General features: G+C 40.4%; 1 protein-coding gene across 1 annotated transcript; it reads left to right on the top strand.

Annotated features, from left to right (window-relative positions):
* Window positions 1-1,729: 1,729 nt before the first annotated feature.
* Window positions 1,730-18,105, top strand: PRDX4 (peroxiredoxin 4; the record flags this gene model as incomplete). Its single annotated transcript, XM_084259255.1, has 7 exons — window positions 1,730-1,970; window positions 5,117-5,234; window positions 7,965-8,081; window positions 10,010-10,132; window positions 13,103-13,233; window positions 14,259-14,293; window positions 18,014-18,105. The coding sequence occupies 7 exons, from the start codon at window positions 1,730-1,732 to the stop codon at window positions 18,062-18,064; spliced, it is 816 nt and encodes a 271-aa protein (XP_084115381.1). The 3' UTR covers window positions 18,065-18,105.
* Between the last annotated feature and the right edge of the window lie 6,475 nt (window positions 18,106-24,580).

The following is a 24,580-nucleotide window of genomic DNA, read 5'->3' on the forward strand; positions in this document are numbered from 1 at the left end:
GCAAGTGGGTGATGGTACAACACTGCTGGCAGAAAGGGCTTTCTGGGAACGTATCAAGTCTTGATTTAAAAAAAAAAAAACTACATACCTAGCGAGGGTCTTAAGTCATCAAAGTGTGGCTTTTCTGTTGGAAGAAAGTAAGCGGTCTGGAGAGCTTGCTTTCCAGGCTCCATCTTTCGTCTCCAAGTTTTCCCAGGACTTAAAAGGGCTACAACTGCAGAGGGGGGTCACGGCACTGTTCACACGGGCCCCTACAAGGAAAAGGAGAATAAATGTCTGTTTAAGGTATAAAATGCAAACCATTCAGAGGTAGTCGGTTCGTTTCAGGTGTTTGGCTGCTTGTTTGTGTTTTGAGGGGGAGGGGTCCGGCAGTGAGGCTTCGTGAGAGACGGGGAAGGAGGGGTCAGGAGGTGTAAACAGACGAGGGCGGAAGGGCAAAGTCACCGGTGGAGACAAGCGATCAAGCAAGGGCGGAGGCCAGTGGGCGGTGAAGCCTTGTGGGGGAAGACCTGGGACAATGCTGCGGCAGGCAGGAGGGAGGGCCCACGGGGTCAGCCGAGGCTGGCACCAAGGCGGTGTTGGATGAGTTAGGCCTGGCCTGGCAGCTGAGGCCTGCAGCCACGGTGCGGGAGCCAGCTTCTGCGGGGGTTGGGAAGAACCGCGTGGGGCGAGCAGGAGGGGGCGGGGAAGGGGTGAGGAAGGGAGCCAGGTCCTTCAGCTGTAGCGCCATTAAACTTTTACAGAGCATGTAATGGGCAGAACTGCGCCCAGGGGTAAGTTTGGAAAGGGCAGGTTTATCACAGGAGCATCCCGAAACTAGGACAGGCTGTTGGGCAGTAGCTGTTATTTACGAGCTCAACTGCTTATAAAAAGCAAATGCTCGCCAGGTGCCAGGTGCCTGGGGAAACAGATGCATTGGGCATCGATTTCCGCCCCGGGGAAAGGCTGTCTAATAGAAGACAAGTTGTTGGGGTGGTTTGTGGGGCATATTCAGAAAGGTGACAGCTCCCGGGACGCTCGAAGGGACGGACGGGGAAGGGGACCTAGCGCGGCTGCTGAAGGATGGGATTCTGGGCCGGAAGAGTTGTGAGAACACACACCTCTGCTGGGACAAAGTCGGTGCGTCTGGGAACTTTTGAGATCTCAATTGAAATAATCAACAAAAGGAAGACACCTTGGAGACAGGCTGTAGTCACCTGTTTGCCCTTGCCTGCTGGAGGAGAGTCAATGGTCCGACCTTTCCTCTCTCAAGTTTTGCCAGGACTTACAAGGGCTGCACCTAGAGGGGAGTCGCGACACTGCCCGCACCCCTTCCGTGCCAAGGGGCGGGCACAGCTTGCAGTGCTCAAATGCAAGCAGTTCACAGGCAGGTTGGGTTGGTTTCGCTTCGGGGGAGAGGGCGGAGGCGCTCGCTGGCCCGGCTTCGTGCCGCGGCCGGGCGCGGAAGGAGGGCGGGAGCGCGCGAGGCCAGTCGAGGGCGAAGCCGCCGGTCGCCTCCGCGGCGCTGGGCGAGGCTGCGAGCCGGGCCCGCCCCAGAGCGCAGGCGCGAACGCGGGCTGGGGGCGAGGAGGCGGGGCTGGCGCCCACGTGGCGGGGGGGGGTCGGGGGGCGGAGCAGGTCTCGCGAGGCCGCGCCCCGACTCGCGCGGGCAACTCGCGCGCGCTTGGAGCTGCCTGGCGGCGGGAGGAGTCGCGCGCCTGCCGAGGCACCAGTGCCCGCTCGCACGGTCATGGAAGCGCCGCCGCCGCCGGCCGCGCCGACTGCGCTCCCGGGTCGGAGCCGAAGGCGGCTCCTGCTGCCGCTGCTGCTGCTGCTGCTCCGGGCCGGGGCGCTGCGGGGCCGGGAGGCGGACGAGAAGCCCCGAACCCGGGAAGAGGAGTGCCACTTCTACGCGGGTGGACACGTGTACCCGGGGGAAGCGTCCCGGGTTTCGGTCGCCGACCACTCCCTGCACCTTAGCAAAGCCAAGAGTAGGTGGCGCCCCGCCAAGGGGGGGGGGTGCCCGGTGGCGTAGGGCGGGGGGGGGGAGGTGGGGAGAGCCGGGGGACACGTGCACGCGGGTTTCGATGGCTGCGCGGGGACCTGGCTTGGGCGGCACCTCCTGCGCTGCCTCCGGTCCCTGGGCAGGCCCGGCTCGCTCCTGGGAGTGGTGGCACGGAGGAGGGTTCCGGTTCTGAAGACAGGGATGGTCAGATTTGGGAAGAAGTAGTGGTTACCCCAAAAGCCGCAGATGAGGGGAAAGGAGTGGCTCTTGTCCCGAGCTTGCAGGCATCGAGGATGTTGTGCAAACTGAAACACTTCCTCAGACACCGAAAAGCGCCTGCAGCACATCACATCTGTTTTCAAGTACTGTTTCTGGGACGAATGCATTGATGAGTTCAATAGTGATTCCCAGAAAGTTTGCTTAAACAGAAAAGTGGCTAAACGACCCGCCCAGGAGGTCAAACGTTTCTTTTGTTTTTGTTGCCTGTGCTAAAGACAATTAAAAGCCATCTTCCCCCAAAACTGTCCCTACAGGGTGTTCTTTCTGTTTCTCAGAAATGAAGAACTTGCTTCAGGGTGTGCTTTGGCCACTTTTTGTGGGGAGATGGAGAAAAAGAGATTGGAAGTAACACATTGGGGTTGATGATAAACCTCGTGGCAAGTTTGTGACCTGCCAGTTTGGCTTTTGATTATTTGCATTTCGGTCCGGTGTACACAGCTAATGGCCACTTGCAGGAAGGACACGTCAGACTAAGTGGATTCTGAGAAAGTTGTGGCCTGCTGCATCTGGTTGTTAAGATAAGCCGAAAAGAAGTGGGCTAAAGAATAAAGAGACTAAAGAATAAAGAGACAAAGGGACAAGACTGTCCCTTGCTTGCTTTTAAGTAACCTGCTTTTCTTAAGGCTCATTTGGCAGCCTGCACAAGTGTGGTTGGCTTTTGTGGTTTAGTTAGAGCGTATTCTGGACCGTTATTCAGTGAAAAAAATAAATAAAGCTTCACAATTATGAATCCCTATTGTTAAAGGGGATGTTATGACTTAGGATGAAGTGGGAACAATAAGTGAGAAAAACTGTTTTGTTTCTGTAAACATTTGCATTTCTTTCCTACTGAAAATTAGCTACTTTTGAGGGGGTTGTTTTAAAAACCCAGTCTTGCACTTTTAAAAATCATTGTATTTCTAGGTCTTGGGGGTTTTCCTTGCTTGGGAAGATAGTTTGAAATACATCAGTCATTTAAATGTTTACTGGCCCTACATGTATTTCCCATAAGAACAAATCCCATCCAAGTCTGCTCATAGAAGCAAAAACTTGTAACAATAGATTTCCTTTTTCCCAGAAACCTTTTCAGATTTTAGCTATTTGTCACATTTCTACGTCACTTGTAGGCTTATCCAATACAATTAAAGATACAAGGCTTTTATTCATAAAGTGGAATATTGCGCCATTAAAGTCATACTTTAAATAATGATTAATATGAAACAGTTCATGATTCCCTGCTTCTCTTTAAAAGTGGGGGCGTGCAACATGATTCTAATTTCTCTTTAAAAAAGAGTCTGAAAGGGAAGAGATCAAAATGTTAGCATGGATGGGGGGTGAGGGGATTTAAATATTCTTTCTACTGCTCTACATTTGCCAGAATCTTTGTTAATTATAGGATCTATATTCAGGACAATTTTTGTTTTTTAATAGATGCAAGGGACTGCTTTGGGAATTCCATTTATAGATCTTAACAAAGTCACTGCATTTTTTTGGCTCTATAAATGAGGGTTTTTTTTTTTTTTAACACTGCAATTCTTAAAGCAAGAACTCAAGTTTTTTAGAATCACGATTTTCAGAACAATTATTTGTTTTTCAGATTTGATATTCCCAATATGCTAAAATCATCATGGAGTGTGGTGGTGAGATCATTACAGTTATAACCTGCACTTAAGTAGTAACATATATCTATAAATCATAGATTATTCAGTACTCTTCTAATTCTCCCTCCTGCCTTTACCTAATCACATCAGGATATTTATTTGAAGTAGGTTGCTGGCTCAAGATAAACTATCACATGTTGTATATTAACTTCAGAGAGAAAGTCATCTTAAATTTGTCTCTTTTTTGGAGTGACCAAAAATGCTAGCAGTTATACAAAATACAATAAATGCTGGCTATTATAAGCCTTGGTTTCTAGGACTCTCAGCCAAACTTGGAAGCAAGTATTGACTTCAGTGTATCTATTTGTTTTGAAAGTTTAAATGCTATGTAAATGTGTTAGCAGAAGATCTAGGTATATTATTATCAAAGCCTGTTGGCTAGAATTACAGCATGCCCTTGAGAGGCACAAACTATTCAGTATCCATCAGGTCACTTGAAAGCTGACCAAGGCGGGCGGGAAGCAGGGCTGGGGCAGGAATCTCCTCTTTCAAAGCTCTCTAGGAAAATAATCCATGACCTGGGCGTTTACCCTTCTCACCTGCCCAGGATGCATTTTCAAATTTCCTACTTGAGTGTAGTCTGATCTGCAGCAGGTCCTTTTTGTGTATGTGAGAAACTACACAAACGTTTAATTAGTACATCTGAAAGACTGCCATTGGAGAACGGAAAATCTAATTCTTTGAATTACAGGAAGTTGATTAACTTGGAGAGTCTATAGTGCAATATTCAGTAGGGTTTAGTGCACGGATAGAATGTAGGAGGTCTGTGAGCATGAATAGAACCAAAATAGTTTAACCTCCAACTGAAATTTAGCATTTTTTTCCATTATGAACCTCTGTAACAAACCACATTAGCATCAGCAGCACTTGCTTGTACCCGTCACCTATGGAATCATGGATATTTTCATGCTACATGATGGTTATTGCAGGTATCCTGAAACATCGTCGACTCACTGCTATCTTGGATAGTTATTAGATCACTGCTAGAACTTGCCATTTTAAGGTGTTAATAAAAGGCTTATCAACAATTTATTTTTTATTTTGATAACTGCACTTCAGTGTAATTGGTTTCCTTTGTAATCCTATATCTTATTCTGAGAAGTCCATAGCTCCGTCAGACTGCTATGGACGGAGTGCTATGATCTTTAGTGATTTCCTAAGGATGTCCTGTTATCCCATAACTTTCTCAATGTAATAATTTTTTTTTTTTTAGTTTCTAAGCCAGCACCCCATTGGGAAGGAACAGCTGTAATAAATGGAGAATTTAAGGAGCTCAAGTTAAGTGATTACCGTGGGAAATACCTGGTATTCTTCTTCTACCCACTTGATTTGTAAGTAACACATGTACATAACAGCTAGTAAAGTCTCAGTCATTATCAATCATCATTCAAGAACATCAAATAAGAAGAAATTATTTTCTTTAGCTCTTGATTCGTAAAAGGCAAGCTAAGATGAAGAATTTTTTCAAGAACTTCTAGATATTTCAGAATCATAATTCATTGCCCCCAATGACTTACCACTACATGATGATGTTACCACTGTAATCATCGGAGAAAAGCTACAATTATATTCATTAAGCTATACCTACTAACGCAAGAAAATGGACTGATAATATTTTAAAAAGCATTTCATAGCAAGATTTACACCACAAATCTCTTTATAATGTCTCTGTTAACTAGAAAATTAATATGCTCTTTTCTCTGGTAATGCCATTTAACTATGGTCTTACTATTTTTATTCTTTGCTGCATCTGGTGCTTTCATGTGATTTGAATTTTCCTGAAAATATTGTATAAGCTTAAGAAATATTACCTATTAATACAAATTGTGTTACTGTGGGTTTTTTTCCCTAATTTTAACTCTGTGGCAGTGGGCACTTTTGTAAACAGTCCAGAAGTTGACTCAAAATAAATGCTCTTGCAGTTTCAGTCACATGGAAGATACGGAATGTCTTCCAAATTCCAAGAAAGTTAAAAGATACCGAAAAGAGAGTTATCCCAACTTTAATCTTTTTGGTATTTGAATATGTTGTGGTTACCAAAAGTAAGCAGAAGATTCTTTTCTCTTTGCCACTGTATATTCAGGTCTTTTTTCCATGAGGACTAATTTAGAACTATGTAAATAAAATTTAAACTTGCAAGGAGGATTTACTTGAACACATCTCTATATGTTGCCTCTAAGCCAAAATGCCAAATAGTAGGCATTTTGGTTTTGTGGTGATCTCTATTGTCACTACTCAAATTCGCCACTGTAGCACAAAGACAATCATAAATAATACATTAAGGAATCTGTGTTTTTGTGTTCCAGTCAAAGGTTATTTACAGAAAAATAAGATAGACTGTACATTGAGGTTTGCCGACCCATACTCAAAGCCAAAAAGGACACATTCTCATAAAATCAGTACACTGAGTTTAAGTCATGAATCTACATAATACATGATCTTTTAAATTAGTAAGAAATTCCTTCTTTCTAATCATCTAATATCGTGACTTGACTAGCTAAAACCCATATTTCCTAATAGAAGCCAGAAGTAGAACTTTTAAAATGCAGAAAATAGGCCTTCTAAATTCATGTTGTTACAAAACCAAAACGTTAACACATTTGTTAAGTACATATGACACCAAGCCTAAATTTTGAAATTATTCTAACATAGCTGTTATGCTGTTATGCTGTTTCTCTGGTGTTATTTAAAACTCCATAATGAATAAGACACAGCAAGTCAGAATGTGACATGAGCAGTAGTCTTCCAGGGAAACGAACTCCTTTCTGTTGCTTCTGCCTCATTCAGACTCTGGTGAGAGAAGGAAGAGTTCTGGGCCATTCGCCGTAGTTTCCAAGGAGGAAAGTCACAAATGTAACCTATCAGTTTCCTGCCAGCACTTTTTCTCCATCCTCACTAAGAAGTTGGGCAAATGTGTCTCTAGGTAGCATTTCTTGGGATAATAGGAAGGAAGGCAAGGGCTGACTATGCCTACCTTTTGGAAAATATTAAAAATACATATTCTAGCCCAGGTGTCCAGGGACGTTATCTAGATTAGAACTGTCTGCTTGCACGTCGCAGTCATTCACTTGAACAACTGATACATTTGAAAAGCCCGTTATTGGGCTGTGGTAGGAACTTATCACCCCCTACATAAACACTTCCCAAACTTTCTTGACCAAACACACAGTAGGACATACATTTTTCATTGCCACCCAAAACAGCCACATACACAGAGAACATTCAGTCTGTGTGCCTCCGTGCAGCCGTGCTCATTCAAATAGTATAAAACTTCCAGACCAGATAGTCGGGGCCACTTCCCCACCTCCTTCCCGTAGTTGCGCTTCCCCCCTGTTCGCTTTCAGAAACTCCCAGTGCTAAAGCCAACTTGGAGTTAAGTGTGGTAAATGTAATCTCTCCCCTGAAAACTCTCATACACACTCATACATACATGTTTCATAGCCTCCCCTGTGGCTGATGGAGTCTCCTGTTTTCCATTTCATCTTTTTAAATGTTGGTTGGTTGGAACTCAATAAATTGACTTAAGGTGCCCCTACTAAGATTTGAAAAATACTACCCTAAGGCGATATTCTCCAAATATGCCCTTCTGACAACATGAAAGAATTACGGAGTAAAATTTCGTGGCTGCCATGGGATGGGGAGACAAGGTGGAAGAGGCCTTACAAGAAAGGGAGAGGAATGGGAGATCATTTCCTCATCACCAAAATAGAGAGAGGCATCTAGCTCAGAAGGTGGATATAGGAATTTTTTTAAATATTGAAATGATGTAAAAGCTGTATAGATCTTTTGAAAATTGTAACGCACTATATAAATACAGAGTATTATTAAAGCTAATAAAATTGGGGGGGAGCTGCTGCCATAAGGAACTCTGTAATAGATGTTTTCCAATTAAATGATACTTGATTAAATGGCAGTCTCAGACTACTCCACCTTGAAAAAGGTTAGTATTTAAAATTATTCTTAATATGCATTTTTATATACTGAAGATGTTTATATAAAAACTAAAGCATATGAAACCTCAGGTGTATATGTGTATTTGAGAATACTGATTTTTTTTTCAGCACTTTTGTGTGTCCAACCGAAATTATCGCCTTTGGTGATAGAATTGAAGAATTCAGATCCATAAACGCAGAAGTGGTAGCATGCTCCGTTGATTCACAGTTCACCCATTTGGCCTGGTCAGTATCTTACACCTGTATTTATAGGGGAAAGAATGGATTTACTCTTGGGCCTCCCTGGTGGCGCAGCGTTTGAGCGCTGGGCTGCGAGGCTGCCCGCAGCCTCTGCAGCACAGGTTCATTCCCCGGCCACCGGCGAGGGTCCCACAAAAAAAAAAAAAAAAAAAAAAAAGAATGGATTTACTCTTAAAGTTTGGGCAAACAACTCTTATCATGTTAAGAATGTTGTCATTTATCAGGCAGTTTGTAAACAGATTTATCTAAGAGCTGCTAGTTCAGTGAAGTTATGGTAAAAATGCTGAAGGATTTTATAGGACACTTCAAAATTGGGGGTAACAGTTAAATGCAAAAGACATAATATCCATAGCAAAATACTACTGACTTTTATGATAACTTTATGATGATAAATTGGCTGACCTTAATTAGTCTGGAGAAAAAAATTTAAAATACAGTAGCTAAGCCAAATCCAAAAAAGCTGAAGCAGTGATTTTATAGTTAATTTTAAAATAATTTTTAGAAATTCATTAAACATGAAAAGATATCCCACATAAGTAATTGCAAGGAATTTCAAATTAAAATTACAAAATATAGCATTTTTCCCTGATTGATTGGCCAAGATTTCAAATATTGAAACCTTTCATGCACTGTTTACAAAGATATGAAGAAGTGACACATTTGGTTCAGACAACAATGACCATTTGGTTCAGAATGTCTGGAGAACACTTAGGCGTATGTTTCAAAATTTGAATTGTTCATATTGATGTTTTTAAAGTAACATTCAAAGTAAGTTTTTATCCATTTGCAATTACATATATACATATCTGTATATACATATAATTAAAATATATAAATAAAACTTAAATTGGTTCCCTTCATAATTAATTCTTAGATATTTTAAAATGCAATTATGTAATATACTTGATTTCTTTAAACATCTCAATTTTCAGACAAACCTTCCCAAGAACTTAAGCAGTTCTTGCAAGTCTAAAAAATAAATGTTATGTGTCTTAAGACCCTTTAAAATGTTTCTTTACTATTAATAAACTGAGTAAGATTTCCAATTACATGTTTTTAAATTGGTGTCACAAAGTGTATGTTATTCTAATATGCCAAATTCTCTTAAGCTTTATCAATAACTTAATATATAAATATGTACTGATTAAGTATAATATATTAAAACTGTGGGTTTAATTTGCTTCTTTTCTCTAGTAATTCTGGATCTTCATGGTATTAAGACACAAATAAACTGAGGAAAAAGTCGTCATTCCAACTAATTTGGGATTCTGAGGAAATTTGGGGGATACATTCTCAGCTGGATAGGTTTCATACCAGCCAGAGATTTCTACTTGGATGTCAGAACTGGGGCTGCAGACATCTGAAGCAGGGCTTTCCTGTTTCCTAGCTGCTAGGTCTGTGCCTTCCCAGTGGGACACCAGTCCACACCCCCCCATTTAAGATTACAGAATACTTACATCTGAAGAATGACACATCTGAAATTGTAACTTCCTTCACTACTTCAAGTGAACTTTGCATTTCTTTGTCTCTTAAAATATTAAAATGTCACCCGTTGTATTCTGTCTTCTTGTCACAATTCTAAGGTTACGTTATGACAGCACATCCCCTTTGATCTGTCACTTCCACTTCTAGGAATGAACCAGACTAGCATACGAAGTTGAGAATACAAGGATGTTTCCAGCCATGTTTATTAAAGCAGAAACAAAAACAATTTAAATGTGTTATCTTTAGAGATTAGTAAAATAGTTTGTCTATACATTAAAAATTTGGTGAATATTATTTTTGTTAGAGAAAGTGTGTGTGTGTGTGTGCGCGCGCGCACGTGCATGCGTGCGTGCACATGCAGAGAAAGTGCTGTTCTGGTATATGTCTTTTACTTAACTCTGAGGAGGTAACTGTTCTGTTTGTTTCAGGATTAATACTCCACGAAAACAAGGAGGACTTGGATCACTGAAGATCCCACTTCTTTCAGATTTGACCCATCAGATCTCAAAAGACTACGGCGTGTATCTGGAAGACTCCGGCCACACACTTAGGTACTTTTCAGTGGTTTCACATTATCACAAATCCAGATATATTTGTAATCCTCCTTGACATGGAGTCAGATGATCAAGAAATATTCTTTTTGTAAAAATATTGCAGATAGTATTTAAAATAACCGGTGAGTGTCCTACTTAAACTGTGTGTCATAGACAGAGCTGGAAGATTAAAAGTCTTTGACCAACAGTGTCATTTTACAGATAAACATATTCATAGCATTCCATAAACTTAGCCAGTCATATAATTAGTTAATGGTAGAGCCCAGACTTGAACCCAAGTCCCAAAACACCTTGTCCATTTCTTTCTCCTCTTTCCAAATTGACTGCAGTAATGGTTTTTCTAAATACAGGTATTACTTTATTTAGCAAGCCTGCATCTTTGGAATCGGAAAAATTAAATATCTTACCCAACAGCTCTTACTGGGTTCCTTGAGTAAGAAATGCTAATATAATTATTTGAAAAAAGGGCAATTTTGGCTTAAAGCATTTTAATTTTGTTATAGTGTTGATTTGCTTTACAGTGCTAATGATTGCTTTTGAAAATGTTTTATGTGAATGTTGTAAGTATTTTAATAATTCTGTGTTTTTTGTCAGTTTTGGGAGACTGTATTTCATATGCCATACAGTTCACCCATTCAAAGCGTACAAGTCAGTGGCTGTTAGTGCACTCAAAGCTGGGTAACCACCAACCACAGTCCATTTTGGAACATTTTCATTACCTGACAAAAGAAGCCAATGCCCATGAGCAGTGACTGCCCATTTCCCCCAGTCTCCTGCCCCTGGCCCTCAGCAACCACTAACCTACTTTGTGTGTTTATAGTTGCCTGTTCTGGACATTTCCTATGAATGGACTCCTATTTGGGCTTATGACTAGCCTCTCTCACTTAGCTTAATGTTCTCAAGGTTCATTCATACTATATCATATATCACCAAAATAGTTTCTTTTTTCTTTTTGTACTTGCCAAGTCTGATGTTTCAGCTTTCACAGAGTTTACTCCCAAAAGAATAAATATGCCACTAAAAAGACAGGCAATTGTAAAATTTGGATTTGAACATTAACCAAGTAAAATTCAAAGTCTATTACAGCTATTTTATGTAATTATAACTAAGTTTCCTCTTTCAATTATTTTTATTTTCATTAACGTTTCATGCACATATTTAAAAGTCACATTGTTATAAGCAACAGTCCCCTCCCTGTCCTTCACCCTGCTTCTTGGAGGAGGCTACTCTCAACTCTTTAACTACTGCTTTCACTGTTTGTCTCCATATGTCTGAATGTTGTACTCGTAGTGGATTTATCAATTTTGACATTATTTGTCATGATAAACGAGATTATCTTTCTTACTCCATCCCCAAATTTATCTTCCCAAGGTGTTACGGGTGTTTCCATTATACATTTTTCACTGCTAAGCTCTTAAAGTGTAGTGTGCTTGGGATTACATTTCCTTTCTGGTAAACTTTGATTTTCTTGTAGCTAATAAACTATTTCATTTTTTTCTGTCTCATAGTTTCTATAGACACATTGCTAATTCTTCCTAAACTCCCCAAGCTGAATTGCAACCCCTCTAAATCATACTTTAATTTTCCTCTGCCAATTGCCTTTTTATAGAAACCTTCATCTTGTTTCAATTCAGACTGACCACTCTGGGCCTGCCACACAGAACTGTTTTCTTAACACTTTGTTCTCCAGCATCCTGGGACTTACCTTTAACTTTGTTAGATGCCCATTTTCTGCCTCGCAGGCCTGCTGTCTTTTATATTTAATCCCTTGTTTTGTGAAGCACATATATCATATCATTTAGCTTTAGCTAAATTTTAGCTTTAGCTAATTTGAAAACAATAATCAGAACATTTCGAAACCATCTTACAACTTTTAGGAGAAGAAATCAAAGTAATTATACTGCTGCTTGCTCAAATTAAAAAATCAAAAGACTGATGTGTAGAAGGGCAGGCAGGATAGAAGCTTTTAGCTTCCTAATAAAAGGGCATTGGAAGGTAAAAAGCTTGAGGTATTTCATGTCTAAAAATGTTTTTTATTATGCTCTCAGGCTTGATTAATAATTTGGCAGGATATAGAACTCTAAATTGAAATGCATTTTCCTACAGACATTTGAAAACTTCCCTGCTACCTGTAGCTCCTGGGGTGGTTTTGAGGTATCTGTTGCTATTTTCTTATTTTTGATAAGAATGACCTCTCTTGTCTGTGAACTGGCAACTGTCTTAGTCTCAAAAATCTACCAAAGAGCAATTCACAAAATTAAAACATAACAGAAGGTAGAATTTTTCTGTGCAAGAAAAGGCAAATTTGCTTTCCTGGGCTGTGTGTTGGTATGCGTGATAAAGGCAAATTCAAATTGTGAGATCAGGCTCACTTCAGAACAGAGTTGGTCACCATTGATGACGAATGTAGCTACATGAAAGAACACCCCTTGTGAATAGAAATTAATTTGGCCAAGTTGATCTGGACCAAGGGCAGTGAGCCCTAATTAAAGACACCAAGTTGTTCATTCAAAAAATGTATTGTAGGGCAAGCAAAACACTGGAATAATGTTTAATAAGATTGTAAAATAAAATTTCATATAACAGGTAATTTCATATAATTCTATTAAAAATATCTCATTATTACTTATAATACTGGTATACAAGCACTAGCCCCAATAACTGAAACCTTTTTTCTAATTCAAAGTATTGCATTGAAATCCATATTGACTTTAAAAGACAAAGTTCTTTGAGTTAAAGTTTACTTTAGAGTTTTATAGTGAGAATTCCAGATTAAACACTAGATAAGTGTGAGTGTGGAGGTACGTGAATGTACATGTGCACCAGCCAAGTAGTAGGTGGTAAGCTGGTTCTGTTGGCTCTGTGTAACTTCCTTATTTGTGGATGGTAGAAGGATTCATGTTAACTGGTATTTGTCCTCACTGAGGAAAGAAATGAGCTCACCTCTACCATTCTTATGTTTTACAGGGGCCTCTTCATTATTGACGACAAAGGAATCCTGAGACAGATTACTCTGAATGACCTTCCTGTGGGTAGGTCAGTGGATGAGACGCTGCGTTTGGTTCAAGCATTCCAGTACACCGACAAACATGGAGAAGGTATCCTGCCCTTCTATACATCATAGTCTCTGGGTTTTTTTAAGTTGAGCTAGCAGCAGTATAATTACTTTATTTCTTCTTCTAAAAGTTGTAAGATGGCTTCAAAATGTTCTGATTATTGTTTTCAAATTATTGCCCTATCTTTTTTAGTAGATCAAATTATTCTTTAAAGTGCTTTTAGCAAAATAGCATTAGTATAGTCTAAGCTGTAAAAATTTTCATTATTTGCAACAGTCCTTGGATAAGCTCAAAGAGAAAAGTTTCTGATACTGCCATTTTTCAAATTATACTGCTAGAAACTTAAAATGTACAGCAGGTCCTTGAATAATGTCATTTCATTAAGTAAGGATATACTGTACCAATCTGGCAGTATTTGTTTGCGGATTTACGTTATTTCGTTTAGCTTTTTTCTTCAAGATAGTTCAGTAATCCTCAGTTACTCAGTATCACACCAGTCTATCAACTCATCCTTTCACTCAGAGTTTTCGAGGTAGGGAAAAAGGTCAAATTTTGTTAAAATAGAACATATTATATATTCCTTTCAGCACTTAAGTCAGGGTACACTCTAAATTAAAGGGAAATCCTTCTTTCTGAATAATTTTAAAGTCTCGTTTGACAAACAGCAAGCCCTGGCATACCACAAAATCCTGCAAGAACCATGGCAGACATGGTTTATATCAACTTGGGAAATTTCTGCCATGCCCAGACTTTTCAGCTCACCAGATCCTGAAACTTTTCAACTTTGTTAGAGCAATATTCAATTTGATTTCTTATATTGTAAATGTAACTAAACATAACGACAAGATTAGCTGCCTGCTGATAAGCTCTGTGGCTAAAACTCTTTGGTACAAATAGGCAAACTAAGCAACACACACACACAAGCAAGCTAACAGAAGTCAAGTATTCAATGACCTAGAAAATAGTCTCATTAATATAGATGCTGTTTTCAGTTTTACTTGGAAAAGAAAAGCCAAGAGTCGCTGAAGAGAACTGAACTCTGTTTGTTGTCTTTTTGTTCCTTTCAGTCTGCCCTGCTGGTTGGAAGCCCGGTAGTGAAACAGTAAGTCAAATTGGTTTCTTGTTAAGGGAATGACAGAGGCCAAAAAACCCCCACAGCCTTAGGATAACTGTTCCTTGTACTAGAACTGTTTTGATTTTGTAAAAGTAAACATGGCTAGGCAGAAATCATGAAACCCAGTACTCTTTGGCCTGTAGGGAAAGTAGCTAAAACTGGAGAAAGAATATAGGGCTTAATACTGTGAATTTTAAAGCCTATACCAGAGAACTATACCATTAAAAATAAACAAAGCAAATAGTGGAGACTGGGTAGAATAAATTTAGAGGTCTTCGAGATCATATTTTGAATTTCTTCCTATGTTGTAGCCAACAAAAAAGTCACAAGCAAAACCTTCCTAGATCTATTTGAAAACTTTTGAGAAAATCTGACTTCATTAGCATTGAAACTAATGATTTCCCCCCATTATCATTTGAAGGAAGAAAAGGCTAAAACGGGTGCACTCATGCTTTCATTTATGGAGGATGTATAATTTGTAGACAATCCCTGAAGTAGTCGCTGGCCAAAGTACAATTTGGGAACTTGCTTGAACCTTTTTAAGTAATATGGTTTATCTTCTAAAAACCAAGCATTTTACACAAACTGTAGTTAGGAAGTTGAAACATACTATAGAACATTGGAAGAAGAAATTGTTATCTTAGGATATCATCACCATTTTTCTGTTATCTTAGGATAACAGAAAAATACACACGTCTAAGACTTTGTTCCAGGAAAACAAAAAGTGCCACTAGCCAAAGACAGTGGAAGGTAGGATTTACTCTGTAACCTCAGATTAGGTAAAGTAACAGTTCAGTGATTTTGAAACAGTTTTTGATAGGTTTGCAAACAGCTTTGCCTTTGCAGACCAAAGTTAATGTTACAATCCAAATTTATTTATCTCTACATAGATATGATGGATCTCAAAGGGGATTTAAAGTTATTCATTAAAAGTACTTAGAGCACTTGTTACTTTAAATCATAAAGTAGATTAGTTTGCAGTGATGATCAGAGGCTTACAGCTAGAAATATGAATCAGAAGCTATAGGCATCATCTGAGAAATCTTAAAAAGTATTTCCAAATACGTCTCCTAGGTAGGGTGCACTTCCCCCTGGGAGCTGTAGCAAAACCAAGTGACTGATAAATTCACCATGAACCACAGGCATGTGCTAAAAGACCACCAAGAGCTCCCAACAAGTATAAATTTACTATGAATGATATTCTAGGATGAGTATTTTATATGCATTCAGAAAACATGTTGACTATCTACTTGATTAACTTGGGGGGGCCTAGAATTTGATGAAACCCTTGTGTTCTCCCTCCAAGAAAATGCACATACGTTATCACATACTGTGTCTGGGTATTCTTTTTTATCCCTCAGCTTTACTAAAGTATAACTGACAAATAAGAATTGTATATTTAAAGTGTACAATGTGAAAATTTGATAGGTGTATACATTGTGAAATGATTACCACAACCGGATTAATTAACAAATTTGTCACCTCACATAAGTTACCTTTTGTTGTGTGGTGAGAATGCTTAAGATCTACTCTTAAAGCAGATTTCAAGTGTACACCACTGTATTTCTAACTGCAGTCACCATGCTGTACATTAGATCTCCAGAAATTATTCTTAACTATTTATAACTGAAGGCTCTTTGTCCTTCACTGCTCCCCTCTTGCCCTAGTCACAGCCCCTGGCCACCACTGTTCTACCCTGTTTGTCTGGGCATTCTTTCAGCAGACATTTATTGTTTACCTACTGTATGGCAACTGTTCAAATTGCTGTGACAGCCAAACAGAATCTGCTAGTGAACAGCACAGCCAAGGTCCCAACCCTTGGAGTGCCGTTCTAATTCTAGCTTTGGGTTGCAGCAGATGCTTTTAGAAACAGGTCAAAGGGAGTTGGCGGGATAGCGCCTGGGGTGGGGAGAAAGATGTCAGGGAAAACTTCTAAGCTAACATTTGAGTTGAATCTCGAGTGAAGAGGGAGCCAGTCACGTAAAGAGTAGCACAGAAAGAACAGCAAGGGCAGAGGCCCAAGGTGAGTGAGCCAGCCAAGCCCGCCAAGGAACAGAAAGGGGCCCGTGCAGCTGGAACAGGGACGCCAGGGTCCGCTGGCATGGCGGGTTGGAGTACAGTGAACTGACTGGGGAGTCGGTGGTGAGCACAGTAAAGGCAGCAGCTACTTTGGAGTAGTCCAAAGATGGGGGCGAAATAAGAGGAAATGAGGCAATTATGAAGAACTAGTTCAAGAAAGACAGCTTTGAGGATGAGAAGAAAAGTAGCTGGAGAGAGGACGTAGCATGTAGTGACATTTCTTCGAAGAGGGATGAGGTTTTCATCTCCATCTCCCTCAGTTCCCTCGTGATAGCTCCCTGATCTCAGTTTCCCATCTGCCAGTGCATGGCAGTCCCCAGGCCAGAACCTTTGAGTGGCTCTGCAGTACTCACAGGACAAAGTCCAGGTGCTTGTATGGCCAGTGGGCCTTCACATTCTTTGTTACTCTGGGCCTGTCCAGATCCTTCTCCAGGACTCACACACACGTGTTGTGTTTAGCCAAAACATGTCACCCATCTTTTTCCAAAATAAGCCCTGTTGTTTCACACCTATCTATCTTTGCTTAGTGCTTCCTTCCTATAAAAGCCTGGGAGACCTCTCCCTTCCTCTAAATTCTCATCTCTCAAGACATGCCACCTTCCCTGAGTTTTGCCCTGATGGCACCTCAGCCTCCGTGGAGTCACACAACCTGTGTCCTATTGTGCATCAGACTGTTGTGCACACATACAACTTCACCGTGTGCTTGCATGAGCCTCAAAGGTCGGGGACATTGCTAGTTACTTATGTATCTCCCCCATGCCCAGCACACCGTTGGCACATAGTAGAGAGCCACAAGTACTTGCAGGCTGAATTTAAATGCAAGAGATTATAAATTGGTAAAGACAGAATATTCCTTGAAGTGATGCCTAAAAATTAGAAAACATTTATTCTAAATGCTAAGGAAAAATTCTGAAGAAAACAGAATGAGGCAGCTCTTTCTGCCTGCTTGTGTCTGCACACGGTCTTTCCTTTCCCTTTCATAATAAACCTGTCCTGTTGGGTATTAAAAAACACAGAACTATTGTAAGCTGATTTTGGTAGATAATTTTTTAAATAAGGATAGATATACTTTACCTATAACTAGGCAAGAAGCAGTTAATAGGATGTCAAATTATATTGCAAATTTCCAAAAAGTCAAGTTGGTTTCAAAGGCTGTGATGCTCGAGGCGGGAACACTTCTTTCCGAGTATTTGTTCTTCTTCACAGTTTGAAGTTAAAAGGTTGCATTCTTGCCTCTTGAGAATGCATTTGAAAACACTGCCCCCTTTTCAGGTTGTGGCATACCATCATTTCATCAGCAGATGATTTTAAAAATACATTAACATCTGTAGCCATGCTCTCTTAATGTGTTTGATTTAATTAGATCAAACCTGAAGATGTCATGAAAGCCTGGTGGCCAAGAGAAGAGCTGTAAGTAAATTTTGGGGTGCTTGAGTACAGATGTTAATTTATTAACAAATTATTTGCCTTTTGGGATAGTTGAGATTAATAGGTAGGACAAATTGAATTTTGCCTAAATAATTTGGTACACAGAAGCACATCTCTTCAGTCAAGAGGCGGGCAACTAATGTCAGACTTAATGATGTATTTTGGCTTTTAAAATGAATAATTTGCTTTTTTTTTAAACAGATAATCCCGGATCCAGCCGGAAAACTGAAGTATTTCGACAAACTGAACTGAAAAATACTTCCTCACCTCAGGTTGTGATGCTTGAAACTTCTCAATAAACAAGGTTCATCACTTCATTACCACCCTGTGTCAGTCATTTTTCAGAGAATATAAATAGTGTCCAACTTAGACAGTTATTCGTTCCAAAGAAAGAAATGTCAGATTGAATCTCTAGTAACGACGATAACTGACACCTGTGGCATTCATGGCATGTGTCAGGCATCGTGTCAGGCAGCTTAGCTGCTTTGCTTCATTTACTCCTCAAAGCCACACTTGCAGTTCTTTACAGATGGGGTAACTAAAGCTCAGGTAACTACAAACACCAGTCATACCGCTAGCTAGCAAAGGTGGAAACAGACTGAGCCCAGAAGGCTAGTTCGAGTTTCCGGTGACATTACCCCACCGTGGCTCACTTTTGAAGGTGACTGGAAAGAATAGGTTGTGAGCAGTCTCCTTCCATGGTGTCTGGTAGGGAAAGCTGACCCGACCTCACTGCCCTGTGTATGACCTAAAACCCTTTGGACCTCCCTTTTCTCTAAATTCACACTTTCATCTTGTACCCAATGTGTAAGTAAACTCTAACAAAAGTCGAATCCCTAAGTCGATGGAGCTTGCTCTTCACAAATGACCGTGTACAAAGCTGAATGCCTGTGCTACTTCACCACTCCGTTTGCTAATGGGCAATGACTTTACTGTGATTGCCCATAAATGTGCCGTGTAGTTAGGACAGCTGGTACCCTGTCCCCCATACTCACCACTCCTAATACTCAAGAAAACGCCTCACTCCAGGGAAGGCCATCACTGCAACTGGGAGTATGGAATTGGGAGTGTCGTCGTCCTAGCTGAAATCTTTGAGTTCTGTGATAAATGGCAGGTGATTCATGATGTGTATTTGGACATGGACAAGGGAATCCAACTGCCATTTATAACCCTTTGCTGCAGCAAATTATTTCTAATGCTAGCTTACAGTCAAAATTCTAGTAGTCAACCTATTACTAAAGTTGGAGACAGCTAGTGCTTTTGTGTTCAGGATTGCCATAATCTTGTCAGCCAATACTTCCAATACGATTAGAATCCTATTCTCAGATTTCCTCTTTCCAATCTGAAAAGCATAAGCCTGCATCTTCATGATTAATAGTTTCTTTGGAGAGTTTCTAGCCTCATCATCTTTGTATGTTTACAAGGAAGACAGCTTAGTATTTCCCTTACTAACAAGTAAGGGAAAATATACCCTGACTCACCACTTTACATAGTCACTGGATAATGTAATGAATGGCCCCATGAATAAAATGGATTAAATGCAGCCCTTCTCAGTGCCATTTATAAACTGTTCCTTCAAAAGCTGACTTCTGAAAGTCTGTTGAGCCAAAAGATACCCTAAAGATCTCATGTGGCTATTTACAGAAGAGTGGAAAAAGGTGTTCAGAAAGCATAGTCCCCAGCCCTACTAAGGAGCATGTTCGCCAGGCCCGACTGGGGCTACAGGAGACCTAGTCCTTGAACACACTGCTCCTCTATAACCCAGCAGTGCTTCGCAACCAGAGGCAATTTGCCCCCAGGGGACACAGTGATGACTGGAGGTGCTTTCAGTTGTCACCACTTTGGCAGTGCTACTGGCATTTAGTGGGCAGAGAATTGAATTTACATTGGTTAACTTCAAGCTCTGGCCATTTGTACAACTCAGGACATCAGAAACAAGATTTGCAAGTGTTCTATTAAAGGGAGTACAGTGCACTGTACTCCAAAAGCCACAAGATGGCGCCTGCCACACGAAAATCCCACAGTAACTAGACATGTCATGAGGCCCCCTCTCAGGCCCCTAAACCAAAAGAGCCCAAAATAACTTTGTTTTGAGTGTTTTTTTTTTTTAACAAATCTAATTTAGAAAAAAACATGAAAAAAGGCTTTAAGATTCAGACCACTTTAAAACTAAGTACAACTCAAGTCAGCATCTTAATTTGTACTGAGTATACACCTCCCATCAATGACCATGAACAAGCTAAAAGTACATTTTAGTCTGACCAGTACACCATGCACATAACAAGTTCCATACAGCATCCACCATTACTATACATGATGTGTCCTGAACTTGCATTTTTTAAAAGATTTATTTATTAATGCATACAAGAACTAGGTGTTGGCTAGAGGTGCGAGGGGTAAGAGGATTCACCAGAGACAGAGTGAGGAGCAGAACAGGCAGACTGAAATACACTGTTGAGGGGAGCAGTGGGCGAGACAGGAGAGGTCTGCTGTGCCATGTGGGTTACCTCGCTGGCCAGGGATCGAACTCATGCTGCAATGGTTGGTGACAGCTGGACAGCACTAAGACTTCAACCCCTGCGCCACCAGGGAGGCCCTGATCTCACTTTTTTTAAAAAGATTTATTTTTATACAAGAGCTGGGGTACAGACCAGAGGCGCGGGAGGGTGAGAGGATTCAACAGAGACAGAGTGGGGAACAGAACAGGCAAACGGACCGAAATACACTGCTGAGGGGAGCAGCGGGCGTGACAGGAGAGGTCTGCCATGCCATGTGGGAATCTTCCTGGCCGGCCAGGAATCGAACCCGCGCTGCAGAGGCTGCAGACAGCTTCACAGTGCTGTGCTTAACCCACTGCGCCACCGGGGAGGCCCTGATCTCACATTTTTTAATGTTGGTGACTATCCACCAATAGGCCACCACAGTTTGCAAACATTTGTATAATTGATATAATCAAAGCCTAGTTATCAATACCTTGTCATGTATAAATTTCATCTTCCATTATGGCTTTGTTATTTGTTTTACCCATGCTATTCCCTATTCTCTATTAAAGGTGTATAATTTCTGTATCATCCAAAAACCCAAAATACCCCTACTCTTTCTTTGGTTTCTATAATCCTCTCTGGGGTATTAATTTCTCAATGCCTCTAGCTTACTATATAACTTGCAGAGGGCCTATTTTATTCTGAGCCTCCATTTTTTTTACCATACACCTCTTAAATAGGACTTGATTTTTACAATTAAATGCAATATACTCTTAAAATATTTCCTACACACACACTCAAAATATTTAACCCACACAGTTGAATCAAGTGACAGAATATAGGGCTAAATCAAAGGACTCTGGAGTGAGAAAAATGTCCCTATTTTTATGTAGGATGAAACAGAACCTGAAAAGAGGAATCCTCCAGGCCACTCCCAGAACTGCTGCTGGTCACTGACGTAGGCAAAGCCTCACACACATGGACATTTGGGCCGGCGCCACTTCTCCCACATCACACTGCCTGCCAGAAATGCACCCACTAAGAGAAAAGATCCCCAAATTCACCTCAGATTGATCCTCTTAGATGAAAATAATTTAATGACAATAGTTTATCTAGAAGCAATGTAATTAGTCAAGGACCCTTAAATCCATTTTTTCACTTACCAAATTAGTTGTCTCTATTTTTAATTCCTCTTTACTATTATAGTAAATCATTATTTGTTGCTAAGGAGGGAAAGAAAACAACCACATGTCCATTTAGAAAGTCAATCACAACTATAGCCAATGTTTCATTCTAAGAGAAAATTTAAATGCCCAAAATATTTTAGCCATCCTCATCTCCCATGGGTGAGACCTGGTTGTACTGCTGCTACATGCATGTATGTGTGTTTATGTCTATATATTTATAACAACTAGTCAACCCTTTATAACAGCTGGAAAAAAAAAGTACGTATGAGATGTGTCAAGGTCCAAAACTCTAGACCTCGCCTGGGCCTGCTCCATCTGTATCAGTTATGGGATGAGCTTTGGAAAATTATTTTCCCTCTTGAAGCCCCACTTTCCTTACCTACAAAATGTAAGGATAATGGTGCTGACTTCAAACGGTGGTCATAAGGATTAAATGAACAAATACATTATAATGTCATTAGCAAAGTGCCAAACATAGTAGGAATCTGATGTGTGTTAGCCATATATAAAATCCTTATTCTCTGCCAATTACTTTCTCTAACTGATTTTTTGGCCACAACTCACCAACATCAGTTGCCATGGGGTTCTACCACTAAATTTTAAAAAACCCTAATTACTTCCAAATGTTTTCATAAAGCCTTGCATTCGAGCTTGAGGGTCTTTCCCAGAAACAGAAATCAGTAACTCAAACTTGTATTCTCTGTATAAAAATAAATATCGTATAAACTAACCTTCAATATCCTCCTCCTGATGCACTTCATTCCACTTCCCTCTTATTCATCATCTGTAAAGGGGCATAACACTAAAAATTTTGTTATTTAGAATGTATTGTAAAATTAAGCATATTGTCACAAATTTATATTTCATAAAACATCAGCAGTGACAGCAATTACAGTGCTGTTAAAAAAGCAACATAGCCAACCCTTAAAAGATGGAAAGTTCACTCAGACCTAAAAAAATTACCTTAATTTTGGTTTTGACAGACATAATACTAACATTGATTCTTCATAGCAATGGAGGATGTAACAATTTACTCCTTGGATAACACACCGCCTTTCTGTATTACAAAATAGAATATTGAGTATGATCCCAATTTTGAAAAAGTTATGTAAGTATTAACAAGAAAATTTCTGTGGTCAAGTAGGTTTCACTAAAGCTGATTCAACAAAGTTAAACAGGTATCCTTGTGACTGGACTTTTCAGAGTCTTGTAGATGCTAACACGCGTTATAAAACGCCAGAGAAGGGTTACCCTATGCAGTGTTTTCCAAAGATACTTGTCCACAAAATGTACCTCACTAGGGCCAGTGCTGAAAAAATTTACCCAGGAAAGAGCTGGGTGCTTGGAATGACTCAACCCAATCATCCAGCCCTAGAGGCCTGGCTTTTTTAACTTTTTTCTTACCAGCAACCTCTTAATCACCTAACCAGCGGCCTTTTTGCGGTGCTCATCTTTGTCAATTGTCAACTCCATGATGCCACTGATCATACCCTCCTTGAAAATGGCTTTGAAAGGCAGAAGGACAATGCAGTTAGGAGCAGAGAATCTGGATGCTATTGGAGCACTACCATTTAAGAGCTATCAAGTAAGAAACAGAACCAGCTTGGGCCTCCCCAGTGGTGCAGGCGGTTGAACGCCACACTGTGAAGCTGTCTGTAGCCTCTGCAGTGCGGGTTCGATCCCAGCCAGCCGGCGAGAATCCCACATGGCGAAGCAGACCTCTCCTGTCTTGCCCGCTGCTCCCCTCAGCAGTGTATTTCTTCAGTCTGCCTGCTCTGTTCCCTGCTCTGTCTCCGGTGAATCCTCTCACCCTCCCGCGCCTCTGGCCTGTACCCCGGTTCTTGTATAAAAATAAATAAAATAAAATAAAGAAACAGAACCAGCTTGCTTAAGAGGACTGACTGGAGAGCCACCAACCATTCCAGCCCACCCTCCCCTCAGGAAGGTGCCAGAGGTTCCAGCTGAGCACAGCCACCTGAGTGACCCAGACACCACCACATGCAGCAGAACAACCTCGTGGGTGAACCCAGTCATCCCAGAGAATCAAATGTCTTCAGAAAGATAAAAGGCCCTTTTCTCTGCACAAAGCCATTGAAAAGAAAAATAAAATACTGACCTCCCTGGGTGAGGGAAAACACTTCATTTGGTTCTCCAAGAATCAAATTAATATTCAAAGATCTATTCAAAGAGGCAAGAGAAAGTAGATCATATCGTAGAGACTTCAAGTAGCAAAGGGGACGTGTAGCGTACTCAGGTTCCACAAGGAATGGGCCCCCAGCGTCGCACAGACACACAGCACAGTACCAAGCATGCTAGTGTGGACTCTTGTAAAGAAACCAATGGTAAAGACACCATCTTTGAAGCTGCCCCCAAAACTAAAAACTTGGTAATAAATGTCTGAAGTAAAATTGAGGTATCTCAGCATGGACTGTTCAATATAAAACAGTGTCCAACTCACATTAGGAAGTTCCATGCTAGACATTTGACAGTACTGGTACTGGTTAAAATTTCTCTATTCCTTAAGGAAGAGGAACAAAACACAAACACCTGGAACCTACTACACATTCTTCATCGTTCATTTCATCTTAAAGTTCTGTATTATAAACTTCCAGTTCTTATAAAAACATTTACTGGTGGATCACAGATTTTGTGCTAAGATACTGATATCTAGAATTACTTGAATAAGTAATTTTTAAAAATAAGCAAATTTTTCAAGTTCAATCTCAGAATTCAAAGACAATGTCATATTCTAGCCATTGAAATAACAAATATGTTTAAGGATAAAACTTGGCAACCTTCAAGGAAATTGTTGGTAAGTTAACCGGTACTCAATTTTGTTCTGGAGGGTTATGTGAAAAATATATTCAAAGCATTTAACATGTACATTTTATTTCACCTAGATCTTCTCTACATTTTCCTAATAAAATAACTTCAGGGCTAAATGGTTTAGCTACTTAAGGGTATTTACTGCAACGCTACTTACAAATGCAAGAAAAGTTCTAGAAAAAACTTCAGTATACAATAGTCGAATGTATAAAGTATATAACTTATACAATAGTAAACGGTAGGTTTCTTCACTGAACCCCACTTAATACTTC

This window comes from Talpa europaea, assembly GCF_964194135.1.
Source record: "Talpa europaea genome assembly, chromosome: X".
Taxonomy (NCBI): Eukaryota; Metazoa; Chordata; class Mammalia; order Eulipotyphla; family Talpidae; genus Talpa; species Talpa europaea.